Source organism: Natrix helvetica (assembly GCF_964273705.1).
Source record: "Natrix helvetica genome assembly, chromosome: 5".
NCBI classification, from domain to species: Eukaryota; Metazoa; Chordata; class Lepidosauria; order Squamata; family Natricidae; genus Natrix; species Natrix helvetica.
Genome location: NC_138551.1, coordinates 71406214 through 71432494, shown reverse-complemented (window position 1 = coordinate 71432494; position 26281 = coordinate 71406214). Strand labels below are relative to the sequence as shown.

The 26281-nt window shown below is 38.0% G+C and overlaps 1 protein-coding gene across 3 annotated transcripts in view; it reads left to right on the top strand.

The window, feature by feature from the left end:
* Positions 1-26281, top strand: part of TCERG1L (transcription elongation regulator 1 like) — a 210997-nt gene that overhangs the window by 3715 nt on the left and 181001 nt on the right. For all 3 annotated transcript variants that reach the window (XM_081955683.1, XM_081955682.1, XM_081955684.1), the window contains exons 3-4: positions 3470-3650; positions 25463-25627. In XM_081955683.1, coding sequence (XP_081811809.1) covers positions 3470-3650; positions 25463-25627 — 346 coding nt within the window. The remainder of the gene's footprint in view (positions 1-3469; positions 3651-25462; positions 25628-26281) is intronic.

Sequence of the window (26281 nt, the reverse complement as noted above, 5' to 3'; positions counted from 1 at the left end):
AGTTGCAGTATTCTGGTGTGTGTGATCACCTTTTGCAATCTTCCTGAGAAGCAAAGTCAATGGGGGAACCTTGTTCACTTAACAGCCGTGTTACTAACTTAACAACTGCAGTGATTCACTTAATGTGGTAAGAAAGCCTGTAAACTGGGGCAAAATTCACTTAATAACTGTCTCATTTAGAAGCAGAAATTTGGGGGTAAATTGTGGTCATAAATCAAGGAGTACCTGTATTAAAATGGCAACAGTTTGACATTCAATATTAAACTTGAGAGCTGTTAAATTTACAACTACTATTAATGATAGCAAACATTCTAACTTTGGCCAGAGATCCAAATGGAAGATACACACACACACACACACACACACACACACACACACACCATATCTTTATTTTATTTCAGCCCAAAAGAGTGATTTGAAATTCTTTATTTAAACAGAATAAAAATAAAACTACAAGTATACGTTAAAATGAAAAGCAAAGTCAGTCCAACAATTGATCTCATAATAGTAAAATATATTTATGTTTATCTACCCTTTTAGTTTTTCTTGACCTTTCAAGTGCTTAGGTCTAGGAGGTGGATCAAAGACCTGCCATTATTTTAAGGCAGATAGATCCTCCAAAGATTGTACAAATACTCATCCTTTTTCAAGAGGGGAAAAAAGCCATTTTGTGCACTCACAGGTTGCAGTTCTCCACCATGTTTGTGATGGTTGTCAAAAGCTGAAAGATATTGCTGACTTGGCTAAGTCTAATGTTTGATCTAAAGACATGTGTAGTAGTAGCAAAAACATCAATAGCCTATCTTTGGTGGAATGGGATAATGCAACTATTGGGTAGCATTGCACCAACACAAGAGTAATAATAATTTAAAAAATGATGCAACTTCTCTATAGGCCAGGATAGCCAACAAAACCCTTAGCTCAGCTCAGGCATTGCTGAGTCTGGAGAGATTTCAGTTGCAAGGAAGGAGTTGTTATGTAAGAACAATCTGAAGGCTTTCAGAGTGACCTCGCAAATCCCCTCTCTAAAACTAATGATAAGTGATTAATAGAGAGACTGAAGGGGCTTCATTATGATTTTACTTGAAGACCAATCATATTAACTGTGTGTCAATAAATTAACTGTTAAACTTTCACTTCTGATTTTACTCTGGTTTTGACTGCAAACTGTAGTTCTATTTCTAAAAGAGTGCATTAACCCTTTACAGTTTGGATAGGGTATTCTATTTTCAGAGTGACAGGTGGGAAAGGCTGTTACTTCTCAGTGATTAAAGTATATAATCAGTATGTAATGAGAATAGAAAGCATTGTATCAAGTAATAGAAACATCAGTGAACCACCCTAGATCATTGCACTGAGCCTAAGAAATTATAGCATCTGAACAGATATCTAAGAGAGTCCGCCAATATGTGATCAACAGTGCAAAGATTTTGGTCCTTTGATGTACCTAGTAAACTTGCTCAATAAACATTAAGATACTTTTGAAACAAGTTTGACTACATGGATATAATCATGCAGTTATCCTGAAACAATTGGGAAATTATTTTCACCAACCTGGGTAGAAAGTAAGTCAATACTGTAAGATGTTTCCAGCTTGATTTCTAAAAAAAGATGATCCATACACCAATTCAAAGTTGTCATAATATTTGACAATGTGTAGCAATGACACTTTTAAATGTGTTCACTAATCCATTCTTCTTGAAAACAATTCTCATTGTATCGAGCACTACATTTAAATTCTTAATGGGAACCAGAATTGAACTGGTACACATGTACCAAAACAGTTTCTGAACATTTGATATGTTTCATTAGAATTAAACTAGAACAATTTCATCTCTATCTGAATCTGAGCTTCAACTAAAAAAATACAATGTGATGACTTAGCTTCTAATATACTGTATCCGTCAGATTAAGGTTGTAATAGGTAACAAGTTGTTGTAATAGGAGTCAATGTTGTTCAGCAGTATGAGAATTAAATTATGTCTGCATGTCTGCATATAGAACATAATTTAAGATGCCTCTGGATCTTAAATTTTTGGATCCACCCTAAATTTTTATCCATAGCCAACACAGGAATCCATCATTTTGCCAACCTATTCTTGATACTATATTTTCATGAAATATTTTCCAGTAGCTAATAGTTGATAAAATTTGATCAGCATCAAGATTCTTAAGATTTGGGCTCCTTTTTTAACTTATGTAGATTTATTAAGAATATTTTATATGTTGCAAATTACCATGTTAATCCACGCAGAAAGGCTGAAATCCAAATCACAGTCTTAAATGGGTTTGAGAATTCGTACATGCTTTGTGCTTTGCTTACTTTGAAATCAGATTCTGAATGTATGTCTGTATGTATGTATTACAACCCCTGATATGCCCAAATATCAGAGGGAACTCACTACTCCCCCTTTCTATCTATTGGCTCACTGCAGGAGACCATACAGGCAGAAAAACATATTTTTAATGATGCCTTTTCATATTTGTGTTGTATTTGTGTGTGTGTGTGTGTGTGTGTGTGTGTGTGTGTGTGTATGTATGTATGTATGTATGTATGTATGTATGTATGTATGTATGTACAGTATGTATATCAACATCAACAAAAAGCTTCCATTTGTTTTTAATAGAGCATACCATAGCCAAATACTTTTAATCTTTGCTTGCATTAACCAAAGTTAAAAACAGGCCTTGCTAAATTTAACTGGTCTTTTAGTTAGCTCACCTCTATTGGGCAATCTTATTTTTATGGATGAAGAAGACATTTTCCAATAGCGAAATCAGTGAAGATTCCTAAATGTAGAAGCCAGAATTAGGGGGTGTTTGTTGCAACAACAACAACAACAAAAATCTGTGCTGCTTTCTGTCTGTCATCGCACCTATATAATAGTGTGATACTGTTTTTGTCATGTTGATAAAAGCCTTCAATCTTGCAAATACCTCTGGCCAGAAGAGAGGAACTACCATTTTATTTATTTAACTTTTTTTTAATGCCCCCCATCTTGTTTGCTTCTAGATGGAAGTTTATTCACTTCTCATTTGAAAATATTTCCAAAGATTGGGAAGACTGAAAGTCTTCTAAAATCCTCTAGAAATTATACCTGATGTGTCTCTTTCCCCTTTATCAACCACAGTTCCAACAGTAGTCTCGGAAAGATTACAAATATGTCAACAGTAGCTAGAAAGGATGTTTGAACTCAGTCTTCACTTTCCAAGGATGCATTTTTTATATAGGAAAAAGTTGCAGCTTTCATCAGCTGAAAAGTATTTCTGAATAATTGGAGAGCTGGTTATTTATTTATTTATTTATTTATTTATTTTTAAAATAGATTGGATTTAGACGACCTTAGATACATTTTTGGAAATCCTGTTGAAACACAGGCTAGCAGTTAACAGATGGAGATGATTTTATTTATATGAATGAATGTATTTGTACAGAGTTATATTTCCTTTTTATATATATTCTATGTAGATTTATTTGAACAACGCATTTGCTCTTGATTCAACATGGATACATCCCAAGGAACTAAGAATCTACCAAGGACATGAAAAACCTCTTGCTACAACAAACCAAGTAGCTGTGGCAGTATCTAGGCCAGCTACTGCTCCCAGGCCTTTTCCTACAGTTGTATTAACACCTCAACCGATTCCAGGTTAGTTGTAAATAAATAACATTTGAATTATATACATTTCTTCATGATGATGCTAGTATTAGAACTTGTTTGGAGGCAAGTATTTCAATGACAATCATCTCAAATGAGTATCAACTCCGGAATGTGTAAAACTCTGATGGGTATTTGAACATTTTTCCATTTAGAAAGTATTTTTCACCAAGGGGAAAATTTAAATGACATGTCATATTACACATTGTTCTTGAAGTGCAGTATGCAATGGCACCATCCAAATCAGTGTTTCTAGACCTTGGCAGCTTGGAGAGGTGTAGATTTCAACTCCCAGAATTCCCCAGCCAGCAAATCCTGGGAGTTGAAGTCCACATCTCTTCAAGCTGCCAAGATTGAGAAACACTGATCTAAGTTGTGTAAGCTGTTCTAAAATCATAGCATCGTAGAGATGAAAGGCCATTGAATTCAACTTTGACTTTATTCGAATCCAGTTCAAAGCAAGTCTCACAGTTTGCTGTCCAGCTTCTGTTTCCAGATATCCAGTGAAAGGAAATTCAGGAACAATTTCGTTAATTGGTTTCAACTTCAAATTACCATATTTTTCGGAGTATAAGATGCACCTTTTTCCTCTCAAAAAGAGGGTGAAAATTTGGGTGTGTCTTATATACCGAATGTAGTCCCACCCATCCCCACCAGAAGTCAAAAATGCGAGGCATGGAGGCAGTGATGGTCTGTGGCAATCCCTGCAGCCTGGACCAGCTGATTGGGGGTATTCCAGCAGTCCAATCCACCCACCAATCAGCTGTGCTGAATCAGGCTGCAAACGTGCTAAAGTTGACCTGGCTGTTCAGAGTTTGCAGCAACAATCACATTCAGAAAGCACAGTAACTGATTCAGCAGGATTCAAAATAATAATAATATACAATACATTACCAAAAGCAGGTTTTCCAAGGTAGCAGTAAGCAGAATGCAAGCAGTTTCACATTCAGTTTTCTAAGCCAGGCTCCTTCCTGTCTCCTGGTTGCTCACACAGCAAATTCCAGAGTCCAAATAGCTCTCATTGGCTGACTTAGTTGCTATGCCTATTCATTGGCTGACCTTGTTACCATGTGCCGGCTGAATACCATGGATGCTAGTAGGCAGAGGCAGAATTTTTTCTTATTATTATTTTCCTCCCCCAAAACGAAAGTGTGTCTCATACTCCAGAGCATCTTATACTCTGAAAAATAAGGCAATTTTATGGATAATTGTTTTCCTGACCTTTTCCTTGAAAGTTTCTAAGATTCATATAGAAAGGAGGAGGAAATCCGACTTGGCTAATTTGATTACCTCCTCTTTAAATGTAAAAATGATACATTTCCTTCCCATATCTGTTAGCAATAACAATCATTACTAAGCGATGCCACATACAACCACCGATGACAAATACATGCACATCTCCAGGTAGCAAGAAGCAAAATGACACTTGTTGGAATAATCCAGGAAAACCTGCTGTCAAATTAGAAGTCTCATATTTCTGATGTCAATATTGACAAATAAAGTAGAACTATCATTACTTTATATGGTTTGGAAACTACAAGTTAATCCTTTGTCTTTTTGTAGCCATATCATGCTGTTGTCTCATGTTTATTTAGTAAAATGATAGTACTTATTTACAAGTTTTTCAGGAGCGCACAGCTTGTTGCCTCTTTTTAATGCACAAGATTCAAGACTTGTTGTTCTTGTTGTTTTGAGAGGGTGAAATTAATGGGGAGCATATGAATGAGATGCAGAGCTACAGGAAGGCTACATTCTACAAAGTTTAAAATATATCACAAACATTGTGTCTGTTTACATTTTCTTGTAGATGATAACTCTTGATAGTGGTATTACATAGGTAATATGAGGGTAAAGATTCATTCTCCAAGCTTGTGGGTTGTTTTCCAAATGTTTTGTTACCGGGCTAGGTAACATGTTCAATGGAGTTTTCAAATTTTCCACTGAAGATGTTACCTAGCCTGGTAATGAAACATTTGGAAACCAACCCACAAACTTGGAGAACAAACCTTTGCCCTCATCCTACACCCTGCCTACAGATATTCTCCACTATTGTGTAGGGTAATATACATTGGTCAAAAGGAAGTTCATGCTTTATTGAACTGAAATGTAGGTGACATTATGTGCATTATGGATTAACTTTTTTGGGGGAAGACTGCTATTGTCACACAATTTTATTTGATAATGTGAGCACTAAATTAATACTAGAGAGACAAAACTGGCCTATAAGGAAGCCCAATGAAAAAGAGAAAATAGAAATGGCAAGGCAAAGAATTATAATATGACAAAGTATTACGTGGCGAGTACATGGAAAATACAAATAGCAGGGTAAGCAGATAACAACAAGACCTGGTAATGGCCAAGAGCAGAAAAGTTGAAGAGCCAAAAGAGACAATTCGGGCTGCATAATACCAAGGCTTAAGAACAAAGGCATACGCCAGAATTGAGAAGAGAGCAATAGACACCCAATGCCATCTCTGCAAAGAAGCTGAATAAACCATGGATGACCTAATTAGCTGTTATAAGAAGGTTGCCTAGGCTGACTGCAAACAATGGCATCACAAAATAGCAACAATTGTGCATTGAAATATCTGCAAGAAATTTTCCTACAAGCCAGAAAGAACTAGATCACAAAATTTAAAAACTTGCAAAAAGAAGCAGAATGACTATGTTGCAAAAGAACACACAGCTAGTATCAATTTTGGGTACAATCCAGTGGTGAAATTGAATTTTTTTTTTACTGCCGGTTCTGTAGACGTGGCTTGGTGGATGTGGCAGGGAAAGGATACTACAAAATCTCAATTCCCTCCCCACTCCTGGGGGAAGGATATTGCAAAATCTCCATTCTTACCACACTCTGGGGGCAGCCAGAGGTGGTATTTGCCGTTTCTTCAAACTACTCAGAAGTTCCACTACCGGTTCTCCAGAACCTGTAGGAACCTGCTGAATTTCACCCCTGGTACAATTCCAAAGCATTTGGGGCATCATTTGAATAACGCTAATCAATTGCAAAAATCAGCTTTATTTGGAACAGCTTACATCCTTTAACATTATCGAAGAACAACATCTGCCTAACCCAGTCCTTGGGAAGGACTCGATAGGTGGATAAAAATGCCAAATCAAGTCTAAATACCTGGATGACCTGGATATACCAATCATGATGTTTTGGATAAGAATGATGTAAATTCAACCAGATTTTGGCAGGATTATATCTGACATGTTCTATGATTTTGCCAGATAATTCCAAAACTTGAGGAGTTTTGAGCATCTTGAGGAGGAATACCAACCTCTCTTTAGGCCTCAAGAGATTTAACAAAATCTTGACTAATTTATGAAATTTCAGCTATATTTTAAATTTAATTCAGCCAGGGATAAGGGTTCTTGTGGATGCTCAATGATTAGAGATGTAGTATTGCATAACCTGATGCATATAAAAATAAATTCTACAGATATTGTAGTACAGAATTTTATTTGTCCTCCTTGGCAATTATGCAGAAAGAATTGTACCTATATATCTCTATACCTGATTGTGGGGAATGAAAAATGATAACAAGAGGAACAAGCAGGAAATATCATTTAATTTAAAGGTATTAAGTAACCTACAATCAGTGTAGCTCTCTCTCTCTCTCTCTCCCTCCCTCCCTCCCTCCCTCCATCTATCTATCAAGGAAGGGAGGGAGAGAGAGGGGGGAGTTAGGGATACTGAGAAATTGAGAATAGGAATTTTCTTTTTTTATGACAATTAACCTTTTTTCAAGTAGCAATTGACTGAGTGAAAAAAGGCTGCTAATTCATTATGAAGCAGTGAAAGTTGGCAAATGCTCACTAAGCCAGATTTGGCAGTTTCAAATGACCTGGAAGCAGAAACTTTTAATCTTCTGCAGGAAAGAGTAATGAATCATTATGTTCTGTCAGATAAAAAGAAACTGTCAAACACTGCACAAATTTAATTATTTGGGGAGGGGGAGATACCTCAAGGAGGAAACACAGCTTATATTCTAGTACCTCCTCCACACTCTGTCCAATCAATATCACTTGTATAGAAGAGGATAAATGGTTCAGACTTTATACAATGCAGAAAAATTACCAACTACCCAATGAATCATACTATTATATGGTAATTTAGATGTAGCCTTTTTGCATGCTATGCATTAGAGACCTTTTCTCATTCAGCATGACATTCAGCCAAATTATATATAGGCTTTGAATTTACTTGGTCACTTTACTTTTTAAGTAAAACAAGTGTATTAATGTGTCAAGATGAGCAGTTATTGAAAAGGTTGCTTTTCTTCCTTGAAAGCAGTAAAGGTTGATTATAGTTTCCCCCCCACAATTTCATTTATTTTAACAGCCAAAGGATATGGGTGGGCTTCGAAAAGCTTATATGTTTTCAGAGAATAACTTCAAGTTATCCTACCCCTAAATTTCATTTTATAAACTATAGTAGATTTTGAGAGTCTCTTGGGAGATTTGGGAATCTTGTTCAGTGTCATTACTAGCCACCAGTAGAGAACCAATGATTTTCAGAGCCTTAAGATTTGGAGATGTATCCATCAACACTTGGTGAAAGGCCCGGTATGAAGGGAAGCCATTGTATTATGTGCTCAATCACTCCCTTTTGGTTAATTTTTCAATTTGGTTATAATAATAAAGATGGTTTCTAAAAAGTATTCCGAGCATCCTTACATTCACACGGGTAAAGCATCTGGATAGTTTTACTTAAGACATGGAAGAAACCTATGTCTTCTGTTCCTGCTTTCTAACCAACTATTGCCCTAGGGCAGGGGTGTCCAAACTTGGGAACTTTAAGACTTGTGGACTTCAACTCCCAGAATTCCCCAGCCAGCTCTTAAAGTTCCCAAGTTTGGACACCCCTGCCCTAGACCTTCAGAAGAACATGAATGGATATTGTGGCTTCTGCCACAAAGAAAAACAAGAGCTTGAGTAGATTATAATGGTGTTGTCAAGCTTCCAAGTAACATACCCAGAGCAGACAAAATTCGGAGGCAGGTAGATTCCTCAAAGAATAGTTTTATTGGATATGCCCTATTAACACAGGCTGGTGAAAACTGACTCCAAATGTTCCCGTGGTTTTCACTTAATTAAAAGTAGAAGTCTTTCACTTTCTCAAAACAATCAGTCACACGGTCCAATCAGGATACAGTCCAGTTGCTAGGTGACCTCAGTCCCCTCCTTCCAAGCACCTGCTGGAATGTGCTTGGTTTCCAAGAGGAAGTATTTTGTTTTGGCTACAAACTCCAGCTATCTCTACTCCTCCCCACCTCCTTATCCCTTAACTCCAGTTGTGGCAGCCCTGAAGCCTCAAAATGGCCTCCGTCAGGTCAGCTTCAAGATTGACAGGTGTTAGCGATGGTGTTAGTGATGATAAGGATATGAATTGTGTGCCATTTATTCTAAAGCTAGAAAATACATTTAATTAATAGATTTTTCTGGTTTCTCCATATTTTTTTCTTTTATGAAAGAGGTTTCCTCTTCTCTGCCTCATTTAAAGGATACTTTTGAACTTGTTTGACATCGTTTTGAGTTTAATTATGGCCAGTTGGGAGAGCCTGCTGCTGCTGCTCTTTTTATTTTTTTCCTTATTACTCACCAGGGTCACCTCAAAAGGATGAAGGGGCTTTGCTTGGACAATGTTTTTTGAAACCACATGGCCTTATTTCCCAAAGGGAAATGAAGTGGCCACATCGCTTCACTTCAACTATTCTGACTGTTCCTTATAGTAGCTCCAATAACTAGCTTCCAGTAAGACAAATTCTCTCAGATGCCTTCTGCCATGGATTGAATCACAAATGGAAAACAGGGGAGGCTTCAGTCCACTGGACAGAAGAAAAGACAGAACAGTTGAAAAGTCCTCTCTGTTATTATTTCATAGAAATGATCTCTGAAATAGTTGTGTATCCCATTATGAGACTTTCTGTTGCTTTAGGGGAAAAATGAAATCAAGTCCTTTTCTATCACAATGGGAAAAGTTAGAATCATTTTACGGTTCCTTGATTACTGTTCTTTGTTTTTTTATCCTGAATTCCAGCTTAACTAGGACCAAATCTCAAATTTGCTAGTGCTTTCTGTTCCTTAAATTCATTTTTATTTTCCCTCTATGCCGCTGATGCACAAACTGACACTGACAAAACACTTAAAAAGAATGAAGGGAATGGAGAAGGCTTATCTTATTTCATCTGAAGAATGCCAATTAATTAACTGTTGCCAATTACACTGACAGCTCAATTGTAACTTATGCCAAACACATTATGGCTTCAGAATATTAATGAGATAGTATGTATGACTGCATTGTGATGCTTCTTTTGAGATGTACATGAATTCCTGTGTATTTGTTGATACATCACAGGAGAAAAAAAAAAGAATTGTGACTGCAGTAAAATGTGTTATATATGCAGAGATGGTAATGGATGGGTGGGTGGATGGATGGATGGATGGATGATAGATAGATAGATAGATAGATAGATAGATAGATAGAAGATCATGATAGAGAGATAGATAGATAGAAGATCATGATAGAGAGATAGACAGATAGAAAATCATGATAGATAGATGATAGATAGATAGATAGATAGATAATCATGATAGATATATAGATATATAGATATATAGATATATAGATATATAGATATATAGATATATAGATATATAGATATATAGATATATAGATATATAGATATATAGATAGAAAGATAGAAAGATAGAAAGATAGAGAGATAGAAAGATAGATAGATGGTAGATGGTTGGTGATGGATGATAGATAGATAGATAGATAGATAGATAGATAGATAGATAGATAGATAGATAGATAGATAGATAATCTAGATAGATGGATGGATGGATGGATGGATGGATGGATGGATAGATAGATAGATAGATAGATAGATGATAGATAGATGATAGATGATAGATGGATAGATAGATAGATAGATAGATAGATAGATAGATAGATAGATAGATAGATAGATAGATAGATAGATAGATGGTGGATGGTGGATGATGGATGATAGATAGATAGATGATAGATAGATAGATAGATAGATAGATAGATAGATAGATAGATAGATAGATGATAGATAGATAGATAGATGATAGATAGATGATAGATGATAGATGATAGATAGATAGATAGATAGATAGATAGATAGATGGATAGATAGATAATCTAGATAGATGGATGGATGGATGGATGGATGGATGGATGGATAGATAGATAGATAGATAGATAGATAGATGATAGATGATAGATGATAGATGGATAGATGGATAGATAGATAGATAGATAGATAGATAGATAGATAGATAGATAGATAGATAGATGGTGGATGGTGGATGGTGGATGGTGGATGATAGATAGATAGATGATAGATAGATAGATAGATAGATGATAGATAGATAGATAGATAGATAGATGATAGATAGATAGATAGATAGATAGATAGATGATAGATGATAGATAGATAGATAGATAGATAGATAGATAGATAGATAGATAGATAGATAGATAGATATAGTAAATCTGGGTCTGTAGATAGTTCTTCAGTTGACTCAGAAGCAAGCTGGTTTCTGTATAGCATGATCACAGAAGCAATGGAAAGTTAAAATAACAGGAGTGAGTATCAAGGAGGAAAGAATCTAGCTGCAAAGAATAAACTGAAAGACAAAGCAGGATTCCTTATCCACAGTTAATAGTTTTGTTTTGTAGGTTCCAAAAATCAGTTTGATTGATAGGTCAATCCTAAACCTATGATTATTTTAGATGGGTGCTTCAGTCAATAATTTTGTCACTTAGAACAGGTCATACTTAGAACTGAAGATCTACAATAAGAGTCCCATAAGCCTCTGACTATAATTTTCTACAGTGAGCTGTAGAAAAAAGCATACATAATTAACTCCCCCCTCCCAATTTCCTTCTCAACTGTGACTAGGTTTGCATAGGGGGGTTGGTTCAGTGTAACACCTGAACAAAGCAAAGACCTGAAAAAAAGTGGCATTGTTCAAGCACTAATGATCTTGAAGAAAGTTTCTTCATATTTCATACTTTCCCTCCCTTTCCTTCAATTTTGGCAAGCTTATTGTCTTTAAATTATTGCTGAATTGCTGAATATTGTTGCTGAACCAAGGGAACAATCATTTGTTATTGTTAAAACTATTTCTAATTTTAGTTTCATAAATAACTTATTAGAGGAAGCCAACTAATATTAAACTAATTGTCTGCTTTGTGACCACTTTAACTTGTCTGTTTTCAATATGTAGTTGCTTAATATCATTAGAAAAGCCAAAGAGTTAACCTTTTTTTTTCCGGAGAAGAGAAGGTTTTATGGTTTTGGTTTCTACAATGAACATTGATGGATTTTCGTTAAGTAGTAATATTGCTATATTCTGCTTGTCAAAAATTACATTCTATGCAATAGTGACTGGCATCTTATAAGCATCTTCCACAAAGACCATGGGCATGTTTATTAATGAATTCAAAGCGTCCATTAAACCACTTCCAGTTCCGGCGGCTGACGGCTATGGGCAAATTGTTGCTCGCTCCGGCTCCCCGGTGGGCTTCCCCACTCCTTGGGGGGCACAGGCCGCCCCGCAGAGGTGTCCTGCCGGAGGGGCGGCACCGCAGGGGATCCCTGGATCGGCGGCGGCCGGCAGGAGGTCCCCCGCCTCGCCCAAGGCACTGGGGAGCAGATCGGAGGACGCGTGGGCGTCTTCGCTGAGAGGCTGTGCGGAGAATGAGCAAGCAGAAGGACGCAGCGGCGGTGCGGTGAGGCGCAGACCCCCCTCCACTCCCTTTACTGATTTGAAGAATTTGCCAGCAGTTTAAAACTTCTTCTCTCGGCTGACTTGAGAGGTGCAGCTGGAGGGAGGGGGATTTCCCCCCCCCTCGGACAGGCAGCTTGGAACAATTCTGCTCTCAGCCCCAGGGGAAGGAGGAGGGGGGAGAGCCAACCAATGATGCCACACCCTTTCTTAAAGTGATTTTCTTTGAACTTAACCTCATAATATATTGATGATCTGAGAACTTTGGGAACTTTGAACTCTGAAAACTTTGTTATGCCTCTAAACCCGAAGCTGGCAGGGCAAGATGGCACACTTCCGTTGTCTTCATGAACTGTGAAACCTGACTCCACCTTTAAAACTTCAGGCTTCTGGTCTTTGTCCCCGTGCTACTCAGATAAATCTCTTGTGGATTGTTACTCTTTGAACTCCCTGGAGTGAAAAACTTTGCTCTACTGCCAGGGTGATTAGAGAAACCCTCTTCTGCCTGGACCTTCTGCCTCCTGGACTCTTCTGGCTGCTCTGCCGCTCTGACTGTCCATTCTCTACACTGACTGAACTCTTTATTCTATAAACAATGCCTCCTAAAAGACCACCTCCTGGAAAGCCTGGCTTTGCTACCTCTGCCCCGACATCAGCAACTTCCAGCCCTGCTACACAATCAACGATAACAGCCCTGATGCAACCTAAAAGTACAGAGTTGGACTTTCAACAAATATTTCAGCAAATTTTACAGGGACAAGAGGAAATCAAGAAACAACTAAAGGAGATGAAAGAAGAAATTAAAGAGAATCAGGCCCAAATTAATACGAACTCACAGAGACTGGAGGGTGAGGCGGCTGCGATGAGGGAGGGAGTGGAGGGGGTGCAGAAGGGAAACAAAGAACTTGATACCCAACAGATGAAAATAGAGTTTGAGAGAATGTCCTTTTACCTTAGATTCCAAAATGTGATGGAAGCAGATGATGAAAACATAAGGGACATCATGACAAGTATTTTGGCTGAATACATTCATAAAGAAAAACAACAGATGGGGTGGGAGATAGATCTGGTTTATAGAGTGAACTCAGCCTATGCTAGAACACACAACGTACCCAGGGAGGTACACATTAAATTTCTTAGAAAAAGCACAAGAGATGAAATTCTGAGTGCACAAAGGGAGCAAGCCTTGACATACCAAAATAGGGAAATAACCATTCTGAAGCAGATCCCCAAGAAAGTGAGGGGAAAAAGAAAAAAATATTCGCAACTAGCAAATAAATTATACCAGAAGGGGGTGTGGTCCAGATGGCTGATGCCTGAAGGTATGTTAATATTCTGGGAGGAGACAAGAATTAGAATCAATACACCCATAGAGGCACAGGCCTTTATGGAAAAAAACAAAACACACCTAGAAAAAACAGAAGATCCTATAACAGACATACAGGACATGGGAGGGGCCGGAGCTCTGTCGGCGGGGGGAGATGGGGCAATACCAAGAAAGCTCAGATCACAAAAATGAATAAGAAAATCTTTTTGACATAAACTGATCGAAAATACCAATGGAATTAATATGCTGACTATATACTACTATGTATTAATGATTTTTACTTAGATGTATACTATGAGTTTGGAGGGAGGGGGCGCCTACCACACCTTGCAACTGCCAAAATTTGTATACCTTTTCCACTACCTTTTCCCTTGTAAATTAAAAAAAAAACCAATAAAACTTGTTTATAAAAAAAAAGCGTCCATTAAACCTTTCAAATTTCAGATAAATGCTTCCATATTTAGTCAAATTTAAAGGCAAACCACGAGGATATCAAAACTCATTTTCATGAAATTGAGCAACAATTCTCAAGAGGGTACAACTCATGTCCAATTTTACCGTTGCTTGTAAATCTGTGTGTTTATGCCACTATTGTGTTTTAGACAGACACAGCCAATTGATATGGAGATTGAGAATAGGTGAAAATAGGACTTTCAGGAAAGCAATGGTGAACTGAATGAGGGGTATTGAGAAAGAGAAGCCAATGGGTGGATTGATTCTTCAGAACTCTTTTCCAGATCAAAGAAATGACTAGATTACCCACAGGTTTGCTCCATTCAAGGCTCTCTATAAAGAGATCCTTAAAAAAAATCTAGAGCAGATTTGAGAGCTGTGGGAGTTAGAGGAAAAACTATACTACCTAAGCTGCAGTTTGGTACCTTTTAAGGCATGGATGTCAAACTCGATTGCATCACGTGATGTATCATGACCTATTGTGATGTTTTTTGCCTTTGCGGAGCTGGGTTAGGTGTGGCCTGCAACTGACTCATCTGGCCCATGGGCCACCAGTATGACACGCCTGTTATAAGGGATACTGGTTTTATCTACTTCCTGTCTAGTTCTTTAGGAAGTTGTTTGTTAGTGCGTTACTGGAAGTTAAGAACCTTCCGAAAGCCAAACTTCATGATGTCAGGAGAGCCTCCTTCTAGTCTAGATGAAAAAAAAGTTTTATATAAGTTTAAAGATTAAATAGAATGACTTTAATTTTTGGAAAACAGCAAAATGGGAACAAGAATGTTGATTTTAGAAAATTAAGTGGCTAGATGGACTTGAAAGAATATTTCTTGAAGCAAGTTTAAAATTTATATATAAGAAATCTTCCCATGTAAAACTTTTGCTGATTGGAAAACAAATATATGCTAATTGGGAATTTTGAAGGTTGACTAGATGGGACAAGAGAGAACCAAAGATGATAGTTAAAGGAGAAGACACCCATTAATATACAATGGAACAATATTATTTGACTATAGAAGAAATCAAGACAGTTTGGAAACAATAGGAACAGTGTACTCAGAAATTGCATGGTTGTTTAACGCTAAAATATGGATTTAATAGAGAATATAGAAGAAGAATTGAATTTACTTGATAAAACAGAAGTTGAGGCTAAAGTGAATTTGAATTTGAAGATGGATTTTTAAAAAATGCCGGCCTACAAGAGCAATACAGAAAATGATGCTGTGGATTTGAAAATGGAAGAAGATGCTACAACGGGTTTACATTTGAAACTAGCCAATGTCTGAATAATTAAAGAGGACATACGTACAGAATAAATGAGAAGATTGATGTGGAAAACTGTCTTATCTTGATTTACAAAAGAGATACATTAAACTACTGAAGCTGTTTCTGAAATGAGATAGCACTTATCTCACTTAGATAAGCACTTAGACTTATACACTGCTTCACATTGCTTTACAGTCCTCTACAGGTGGTTTACAAATATAAGCATATTGTCCTCAACATATTGCCCCTCATTTTACTGACCTTGGAAGGATGGACGGCTCAATCAACCTTAAACTGGTAAGAATCAAAATGCTGGCAGTTGGCAGAATTAGCTTGCAATACTGAATTCTAATCACTGCACCACCAGATAAAGACAAAATTATAAAAAATCAACTTGTGGGACATTATTTAACGTGATTAAACATCAAGCTTTTAAAAGGTACAGGACAACAGAACTTGACAATGAATTTTAGAAAGTAATTTATTTGTTAAATATATATGCCACCATCTCGCCATCCAAAGTTATTAGAAGAAACAAGAAGCAATATTATAATGATATCTGTAAGTCACTGAAGAAAACAAAGTGGAAAATATAACAATCTCTACAGAAAGGAACTAGTTCAGAAATCCATTAGAATGCTCATTGATGGAAGCGCTGCAAAATTATTGTAACCTCTTCATACCAGTTCCTAATTTGCCAAAACTAAATAATTGATTTGAACTAAATTCACTACTTACTCAGCTCAAGAAATGTTAAATATATACTTCCGATTTTTCAACGGAAGAAGGATCACTAACCCCATTATCCTAGCAACCTAGAAAAATAAACAGTGGGCAACACATTGGAAGACACCAATCTACATATCAATATCAAGCAACAGAGACTTTAAAAGGGTGTGCAAACAATTGTACAGTATTATTCATGTGCCAGTAAAATATTGCTTACAATCATTCAGTATAGTTTACTGGAGTTTACATAGAAAGAGAGATGCCGGAGGTTTACACTGGTTTTAAAAAAGGCCAAAGAATGAGATATATTATTGCTGATGCACATTGCGAAAAATATAAAAGAAAGAAAGAAAGAAAGAAAGAAAGAAGAAAGAAAGAAAGAAAGAAAGAAAGAAAGAAAGAAGAGGGGAGGGGAGAGGGAGGGAGGAAGGAAAGATGAAGAGAAGGAGAGAAAGGGAGGGAGGAAGAGAGAAAGGAAGGCAGGAAGGAAAGGAGTCAGGGAGGGAGGGAGTGAAGGAAGGAGAGAGAGAAGGAAAGAAAGAAAGAAAGAAAGAAAGAAAGAAAGAAAGAAAGAAAGAAAGAACAAACTAAAGAAAGAGGCCAGAAAGTACTGATTGTACAAAGGAATCAGTTGTGTCAGACATGTCAATCTGTGGAATATTTTAAGAAAATGGGAATCCCATACCATCTTATTATCCTTGTGCAAAATTTATGCATAAGAGAGGAAGGCCGGAGTCCATAGAATATGGACATTCAGACTAGATCCAGACTGACAAAGGAGACAAGTCTGCATAGTCTCGCCTTATTTATTTAACCTATATGATGAATATCTGTCAAAGGAGTCTGGTTTGGAAGAAGATAAGCATAGTTTTCATACCTGGGGATGAAACATCAATAATTTGTGCTTTGGTGATGACAGTACTCTGCTGAAAATGCAAATGAGCTGCAAGCTTCACTAATGGAAATAGAACAGGGAAAACAGGGGACTAAGATTAAATATAAAGATGATAAAAGTAATGATGACAGGTACAATGACAGACTTTAGAATTGACAATGAAGATTCTGAGATGGCAGGTAGCATATGCTTTTTAGGATTGACTATCAACAGTAAAGGAACCTTAGTCAAGAAATATGTCTCTGATTAGCATTTAGTAGAGCTGCAATGAAAGCCTTGGAAAAGGTATTTAGATGCTATGATGTGTCTAGAATTTTGAAGATTAGAACTGCATGACAATGTAGAAGAATAGAAGGCGCATAGACACATTTGAACTCTATGTTGGGGAAGGTATCCTGAGAATAACAGGGACAGCTCACATTATGTAAAATCTTAATTCTATTTAGAAGTCCATAATGCTAGGAAACATGGAAGGAAAGAAGAAAAGAGGATAATCAGAAGCAATGTGGATTACAAAGGTAGTGAATGAGCAAGTGAAAGATCTGAAGGGCCTGGTTGGAAACAGATCATCCTGGAGAACCTCTAGACACAATATGATTTATATTTATTCTTTGATTCGATCAATTGAAATAAGATATTTAAGGGAGGATGACTGCCAAAGAATTGAATTATGGTGTTGGAAAAGACTCTAGAGCAGCGATGGCGAACCTTTTTTGGCTCGCGTGCCATAAGTGGGGGGAGCGCAGGGGGATCATGTGCGGGCGTGCCGCAACCATAATTCAATGTGCGACCCCCCCCAGTGTGCATGCATGCACTACAGGTGTGACCTCCCATTTTTACATGCTTTTTTTGCCCTCCCCAGGCTCCAGAGGCTTTATAGGAGCCTGGGGAGGGCAAAAACAGCCTCCCCCGCCCCAAGGACGCCCTCCAGAGGCATCAGGGAAGCCTCCGGATGGTCCCTGAAGCCTTTGGAGTGCTCAAAATGATCCTCCAAGGGCGAAAAATGGCTTTAAAAAAGGGTGAACTCAGCTGGCCAGCGCACGCATGCACGCTGGCCAGCTGACAGGGCAGCGCCTCGTGTGCCCTGACAAATGGCTCCGCGTGCCACCTGTGGCACGCGTGCCATAGGTTCGCCATCACTGCTCTAGAGAATCCCTTGGACTACAAGATCAAATCAGTTAATTTTAAAGGAAATGAACCCTGACTGTTCTTTGGAAGGACAGATACTGATGCTGAAGCTCAAATATTTTGGCCATCAAATGGGAAGAAAGGAGTCTCTGGAAAAGATCCTGATGTTGAGAAAGATTGAAGGTAAAAGAAGAAGGGGGCAGCAGAGGATGATGGTTAGATAGTGTCATGCAGTGATGTGCGGTGAGATTTATGGCTGGTGAGGCACTGACACAGTGGTGGGTTTCAAATATTTTTAGACTTGTGGACTTCAACTCCCAGAATTCCACAGCCAGGCATGCTCAGTTCCGATTTAAAGTGGCAGCATGTTTTTCTCCTTTGTGAAATAAGTTTCCTTTTTTCATTTTCTTTTTCTTCTCCCTTCCCCTCCTTCCTCCCTGTCTCCCTTCCGTCCCCTCTCTCAAACACACACACACACACACACACAGAAGTTGGATTGGACTATCTCTCCTACCCCCTTCCCTCTGTCACTCACTCTCAAACAAATACACACACACACACACACACACACACACACACACAAGTTGGATTGGATATCTTTTCCAGTGGCTTGAAGGCAGCTCCTCTGCCATCCCCCCCCCATTCCCCTGCTGCCTTCCCCAAACACCTCCACCATTGCAAATGCAGCCTGCTGTCTGGGTAGGAAATGCCTGAATGCAATAAAGCCCACCCACTCACCTCCTGCTGGCAGGCTGGGGTGAGAGGAGAGGCAGACAAGCCAGAGGGGAGCCAATCCTAGCCTTCCAAAAGAAAGAGGCTGGGGCAAAGTGTGAGTGCTACAGCATGGCTCTTTGCTGGCTTCCGTGATTGACTCTGCTTAACTATTTAAAAAAGCCTCTAAAATGCACCCTCTACTATGAGGCAGGAAAACTGCATACCTCACCTACGTCAGGAATTTTTAGGCTTTTAACCCTTGCTTAACTCTGCTCGAGTGATCATAAAACGCCTAAAGCCAGACTAGATGAGGCATGCAGTTCTCCTGCCTCATAGTAGAGGGCAATTTTTTGAGGCTTTTTTTTAACAGTTAAGCAGAGTCATCCACGGTGAGGCAGCAACTAGCTCAGCTTTTTCCTTTTACAATTTTTTTTCTTTTCATGATGAGAGCGGTGAGGCTGTGCCTCATTTGCCTCACCTGACTGCACATCACTGGTGTCATGGATGCAGTAGGCATGAGTTTGGGCAAGACTCCGGCAGTCAGTGGAGGAGAGGAAGGCCTGAGTGTGATGTGTCCATGGGATCAGAAAGAGTTGGGCAGAACATAGTGACTGGACAACAACAAAGGATATATTGCATATATTAGTGGTTTGGAAATAGGAAGTGATCGTAACTAGTAAATCTGTGTGGATCATGGTCAATTTGTACAGCTTTCCTCATTAGGGTATACAGGTATATCATGAAATCCACAGATGGCACCAAGGCTACAGTGAAGTTGGCTGAGATTTGCAATTTTGGGATCAGCAAATAGTGTAAATGTCCTTTCTTTAAAGAGAGCCTATCTCATACATCCAGAGTCATGAGATCCATACAAGACACACAGAGGAACAAAGGAAGATCTGTGATCATGGGAAGAGTGTGCGAAGACTCAAGTCCATACTAGATTCACTTCATGATAATAGTCACCAAGTTTCTCAGTGTTTGCCGTATAAACTGTAGGAACAAGCATTTTTTGAAACAATATATTTAATTACATTGCAGATTTCTTTCGTTCTGTATGTCTCTTTCTTCTTTTATGTCTATAATAATGAATTTTTTATAGGCAGTCTTTGTGGGGAGGCTGATTGTTTCCACCATAAAGATTTTCTGTATCATTTACTGATGTTTTTTAGACTTCTCTGTTTCTTGACATTCACAGGAGCCTTTGAAATGTTTGCCAGACAGCAGATGAATTGGAGTGACAGAGCAAAAGCAATCAATATCTGTATGGCATTAAGTAACAGCAAGAGCAACAATTAAGAATGACATAGCAATGCTCTTTGCTGAAAAACAATCGTATGTATAATCCTGGTTACCATTAACTTCAGAATATATCCAACCAGGACCCGATAACCTTCACTCACTTTTGAAATCGATCAAATTATCTGAAAACAGCAAAAGAAAATCCATTCAGAAAAAAATTAATATTTTTTTTCACAGATATTTCAATGGCACTTTCTTCCCAGCATAATTATTTAAGGTTCATGTAATAAATAGTAACTTATCAATTAGATATTTATTTATTATTTTTGTTAACTATTAGATCGATAGCACGTTTTTATTTTTATACAACTCCAGGTATACAGAATGCCCCCACCTTTTTTTATTTTGTCCACAATAATCTTGTATGCTGCATAATTTCTTAATTCCGTTTTGTGAGACATACTGCACAGTACCTTTCTCTTGCAATGCATATATACATGCACACATATGGATTTTAAAATTCCAAATGGTTTCTATTCTCTCTCTCTCTCTCTCTCTCTCTGTCTCTGTCTCTGTCTCTGTCTCTGTCTGTCTGTCTCCCCACAGTTTTCTGATTCTGTCAACACAGAAAACAGTTTTAAAACCTTGTAGTTGAAATGAAAACTGCCTTCCACCACTGAAAAAAGACAGTCTAATCCCCATAAAAGGTTAATGGAGACATAAAGCATCACACCTGATCTTTGCAATGTACAGGTACATATGATCTAGAATAACTTTTTTCTAATTCTTTGCCCTCCAGATGCATCATGTTGCAACTTTCAAAACTTACAGTTCATAGAAATTGGGTGCAACAGGTTGGTGCAAGGTTGAGAAATCAATCATATCCAGGACAGCCTTACAGGATTCATTCATTAAAAATACATTTAAAACATTCTTTTCCATTAATTAAAATATAATTCTAACGTTTGAAGAATCCTTCCCTATGAAAAGGCTAGCTGTTAAAATAACTGAGGAATGAGATCAGTTGCAGTATTGACAATCAATGTTCTTGATTCTGATGAAGATATACTTACTTTTATTGCAACTATAAGCTAATTATTGATTTTAATCCCAAGAGCACAATTGGGGAGAAAGATTTGGCAGGAAAGAAAACACACACAATAAAGAAAACACACAAACACACACTTTTTCAGGATAGGAATATTGCAAGACTTTTATTGACATTATTGCCTTTCTGTTTCCTGCTTTTATCACAATTTTAATAGATATAATTATTTAGACGTTCATATGCCACAATGACAAGAAAGTCAGTTGAAGTATCCAGTCTTTAACTTCCATTAATTAAGGAGCCATACATGTTGTTGTGATCATAAGTGAAACAGCAACAAGGAACAGGTATAAGATTCTGCTGATCTTCAAAATGAATCCTAAAAGATGCACCTGTTATGAAATATCTAAAATCATGAGTTATCCCCAACAGGGCTCTTGGCTGACTTACTTGTTGCCTTAATGTCTGAAGGACTTCCTTGTCAATTAAATAGATTTGCTGAATAACATAATAAGCTAATGATTTATTTACATTTGTTTCGTGCATTATCCAGTGTAGAGATGAGAACAGCTGGCATTTGTCAAATTAACTTTCTTTTAAGGGTTTTTTTCCCCTTTCCCTGTTTTTGAGCTAAGATCAAGCAAGACATGTATCCCCTATCCTCCCAGAAAGTAAATACTATGAAGAGAAAGCATTGGAGATAATGAAGTAATATTTCTACATTATCAATTATTGAATTCAGTTTGTTCTTTGGAAGAAGACATATTGCAATAATATCCTTTCCTTTTTCATTTTGGAATCAAATGTGAAGGGCATTTGGAATATTTGCTGGCTTCCCTGATTTGCTGTCATCAGATCTATTGCAACTTCCATACTTCTGAGCCAGCATTGTTGATTCAGTTTGTAACTACAAATTCCATTAACATGGAGGTTGGGATAGATTGTGTTGCACAGAAATCACCTACATTTTGTCTGGTAAAATACACTAGACAGTACTGCCTTCATTCAGTCAATGCTTCTCTGAAATAATATACATTTATATGTATCCATTTATTACAATTGTGTTGGGCTTGGATAGAATGACATAACAATATTCTTTCTCTTAAAAGGACACCCCATCTTAGTCCCTATGTCTGTCAGCTGCCAATTTATGCTTGCTTGTGTGCTTTGCTACCATGTGGTGACAGTCTGTCATGAACTCTGGGGAGGGTGGATGGGAGAGAGAGAATGCTTGGGGGAAAGTGAAAGTAACCGCTATATCTCCCTGAGATGCTGCTTCAAGGTCATCCAGCTGGGAGAAGAAGGCAGCTGCATACTAATCTATGCTTGTCGTGACTATTTTGAAAACATCTTGCTTGAACCTGATCAGTTATAGGGTTCAGCAATGGAAGGAAGTTAAGGGAGGGAAAGTTGAATTTTGGGATTTTGGCATGCAATTATCATGCAATCGCTATGCATTACTGCAATGCATTTGACTTCTAATAAAAATATTCCTTTTTCAACAAATGGAGCCGAGGATCATTTCTGTTTAAAGTTTTAAGTGCTGGCAAGTTTAACAATGTCCTTTGTCTATCAACATTCTTTTTTTTCTTTTTATTGTGCCTTTTCTCTTTCTTCCCCACTTTCTTAGGGCTACTAGTTAAGAATGAAAAAAAAAGATTAATACAAGAAGCTGCTTTTTTGCAGCCATTTTTTGCAGCTGAGATTTGATGATACAACCCATTTCCTCTCCCACACCCTCTTTCTACCAACATGCAATTTCTCTTGGTTTCTTTTAGATAATTTCTACCTCCTCCTCTCCCTCCTTTGCCCCCTTTTGTCTATTTGCTTTTGCTGAGCCAGCCCTTTTCCTTCTAGCTTCTCTCTCTCTTTGCCCCACCAGCCTGCAATAGAACATCAGGGTCAGTTTGCCTAAAATCTAAACTGCAAACTTCTCCATCTAGTGTTTCCTAACTTCATCAACGTGAATATGGATATATCTCAATTCCCAGGATTCCCAAGACCTCCCAAATCCTGGGACTTGAAGTCCAACATCTTAATGTTGCTGAAGTTGAGAACCTAGCTCTCATCCATCATTTCATTACTCTGGCCTTCCTCTAAAATGTCACTCTGCCACCTTCTTCTTGATATACGTACTTTCATCAAATTAAGCCCATCCACTACTAAAGATATTTCACACCAAATGAGCGTATACTCTGAAACAATAATAGCTGAAATGGTAACCATGGGGACATTTAAATTATATATGGTAGCCCCATTATGATATAGCATTTCAACTCCTAATTCTGCCTTTGGAAGCAGATTTCAGAAATAAGTACCGGTATCTTATTCTTTTCCCCACTTATTTGTATAGTGCCTGATTTTTTAAAAAAAATGTTTTGCATTCCATGTTGAGCAAGAATATTAACCTGTACCATTTTAAATCAAAATTATATTGTATTGATTGGCCTGCAGTAATTTTGAACTTTCATAGCTGATTCATTGTTGTTCCTACATGAAAAGTGTGGAAATGGTTTTGTTCTATAAGCCAGGCAAAATATACTTTTTTCTTCATACTAGGAAGAAGAAGAAAAATAATTTGAAGCAATCTGTCATCAAACCATGATGACAGAGCTGGCTGCTAAGCAGTAGATTCAGAGGAGGTATTCTACCGGTTCAGACCAGTTTAACCAACCGGTAGCGTAAATTGCTGGTGGGCCCTCCCTCCTACCCTGGCTCTTTTTCATCCTATTTAGGGATGTTTTTTGAGCAAAGTGCATGCACGGAAGGCCGAATGAATGGGGCACCTGTGAGCAAAGTGAGCATGCGCGCGCACACACACACACATTTGCAAACCAGTAGGGAAGGTAAGTGAAATAGCCAAAAGCCAACATGGATTTGTCAAAAACAGATCATGCCAGACTAATCTTATTGCATTCTTTGATAATGTGACAAAATTAGTGGACCAGAGGAATGCCGTTGATATAGTTTACTTGGACTTCAGTAAGGCTTTTGATAAGGTAGACCATAACCTACTACTAGATAAAGTAGAAGAATGTGGGTTAGACAGCATCACCACCAGATGGATTGGTAACTGGCTGACCAACCGCACTCAACGTGTAGTTCTCAATGGAACTGCATCTACATGGAGGGAAGTATGCAGTGGAGTACCCCAAGGCTCTGTTTTAGGCCCAGTACTCTTCAACAACTTCATCAATGATTTGGATGAGGGAATAAATGGGGAACTCATCAAATTTGCAGATGATACCAAGCTGGCAGGAATAGCCAACACTCCAGAAGATAGGCTTAAGATACAGAAGGATCTTGACCAACTTGAACATTGGGCACTATCTAATAAAATGAAATTCAATGGTGAAAAGAGTAAGGTTCTACATTTAGGCAACAAAAACGGAATGCACAGGTACAGTATAGGTGATACCTTACTCAGTAGTAGTAACTGTGAAAGGGATCTTGGAGTCCTAGTGGACAACCATTTAAATATGAGCCAGCAGTGTGCAGCAGCTGCCAAAAGAGCCAACACAGTTCTAGGCTGCATCAACAGAGGGATAGAATCAAGATCACGTGAAGTGTTAATACTACTTTATAATGCCTTGGTAAGGCCACACTTGGAATACTGCATTCAGTTTTGGTCGCTACGATGTAAAAAAGATGTGGAGACTCTAGAAAGAGTGCAGAGAAGAGCAACAAAGATGATTAGGGGACTGGAGACTAAAACATATGAAGAACGGTTGCAGGAACTGGGTATGTTTAGCTTAAGAGAAAGAAGGACTAGGGGAGACATGATAGCATTATTCCAATATCTCAGAGGCTGCCACAAAGAAGAGGGAGTCAAACTATTCTCCAAAGCACCTGAGGGTAGAACAAGAAGCAATGGGTGGAAACTAATCAAGGAGAGAAGCAACTTAGAACTGAGGAGAAATTTCCTGACAGTGAGAACAATTAATCAGTGGAACAGATTGCCTCCAGAAGTTGTGAATGCCCCAACACTGGAAGTCTTTAAGAAGATGTTGGATAGCTATTTGTCTGAAACGGTATAGGGTTTCCTGCCTAGGCAGGGGGTTGGACTAGAAGACCTCCAAGGTCCCTTCCAACTCTACTATTGTATTGTATTGTATTGTATTGTATTGAAATCTACTCACACCTGAGTAGATTTTATATGAATGTTGAAGAATTCAAATGTGCAGCGAACATACTGTAATATGACTCATAATTTTTTATTTCTTCCTCAGCTGGTTCCCTTAAACAAACTAGAGGCAACCAGACCATTGCCTTTGCAGCAGCCATGCTCTCCATAGATGCTGAGCCCCCTCAGGGACCACCATCAAGTATCCAACCATGTCGTGTGCTGACTTTGTCACCGTTAAAAATCCCAGTTTTGACATCACCTTTCCAAGGTATGAGTTTTTTTGCTTGTTAATTAATGTAATATTTCAGTGCTGTAGGAATGAACAGCAGCCAATTGTTTCCTGAATGGTTCCCACAGAAGCCAAACTTCAACTTACTGTTTTAAAAATGCTTAGGGTATAGTAAAGCCCCATTTGTATTGCATCATGCAGCAAATGTATTTCAGCCAATAATCGTGAGAGGATCCAAAAGATAAAATAAATTCAAAGCCTTTGTTGTCATTGTACCTCATGTATACAGCGAAATTGATTTAGCTCTACTGCTGCAGTCCATATAGGAATACAAGACAACATGAATAATATAAAGAATAATTCTTGTACAAGTACCCTGTTTTCCCCAAAATAAGTCCTCCCTGGATAATAAGCCCAATCGGGCTTTTGAGCACATGCACTAAAATAAGCCCTCCCCTGAAAATAAGCCCTCCCTGAAAATATTGCAACAGAGCAGCAGCCATGAGGTGAACATGCTCTCTGCCTCCTGCAGCTCAAAAATAATAAGACCTCCCCAAAAATAAGGCCAAGTGCTTATTTCATGGGTCAAAAGAAAATAAGACCTTGTCTTATTTTCAGGGAAACACGGTAGTTAGGGGGAAAAAAACTAGTCATATGTTTCCATATGTGTGTCATATTCTGTGCAACATGTAT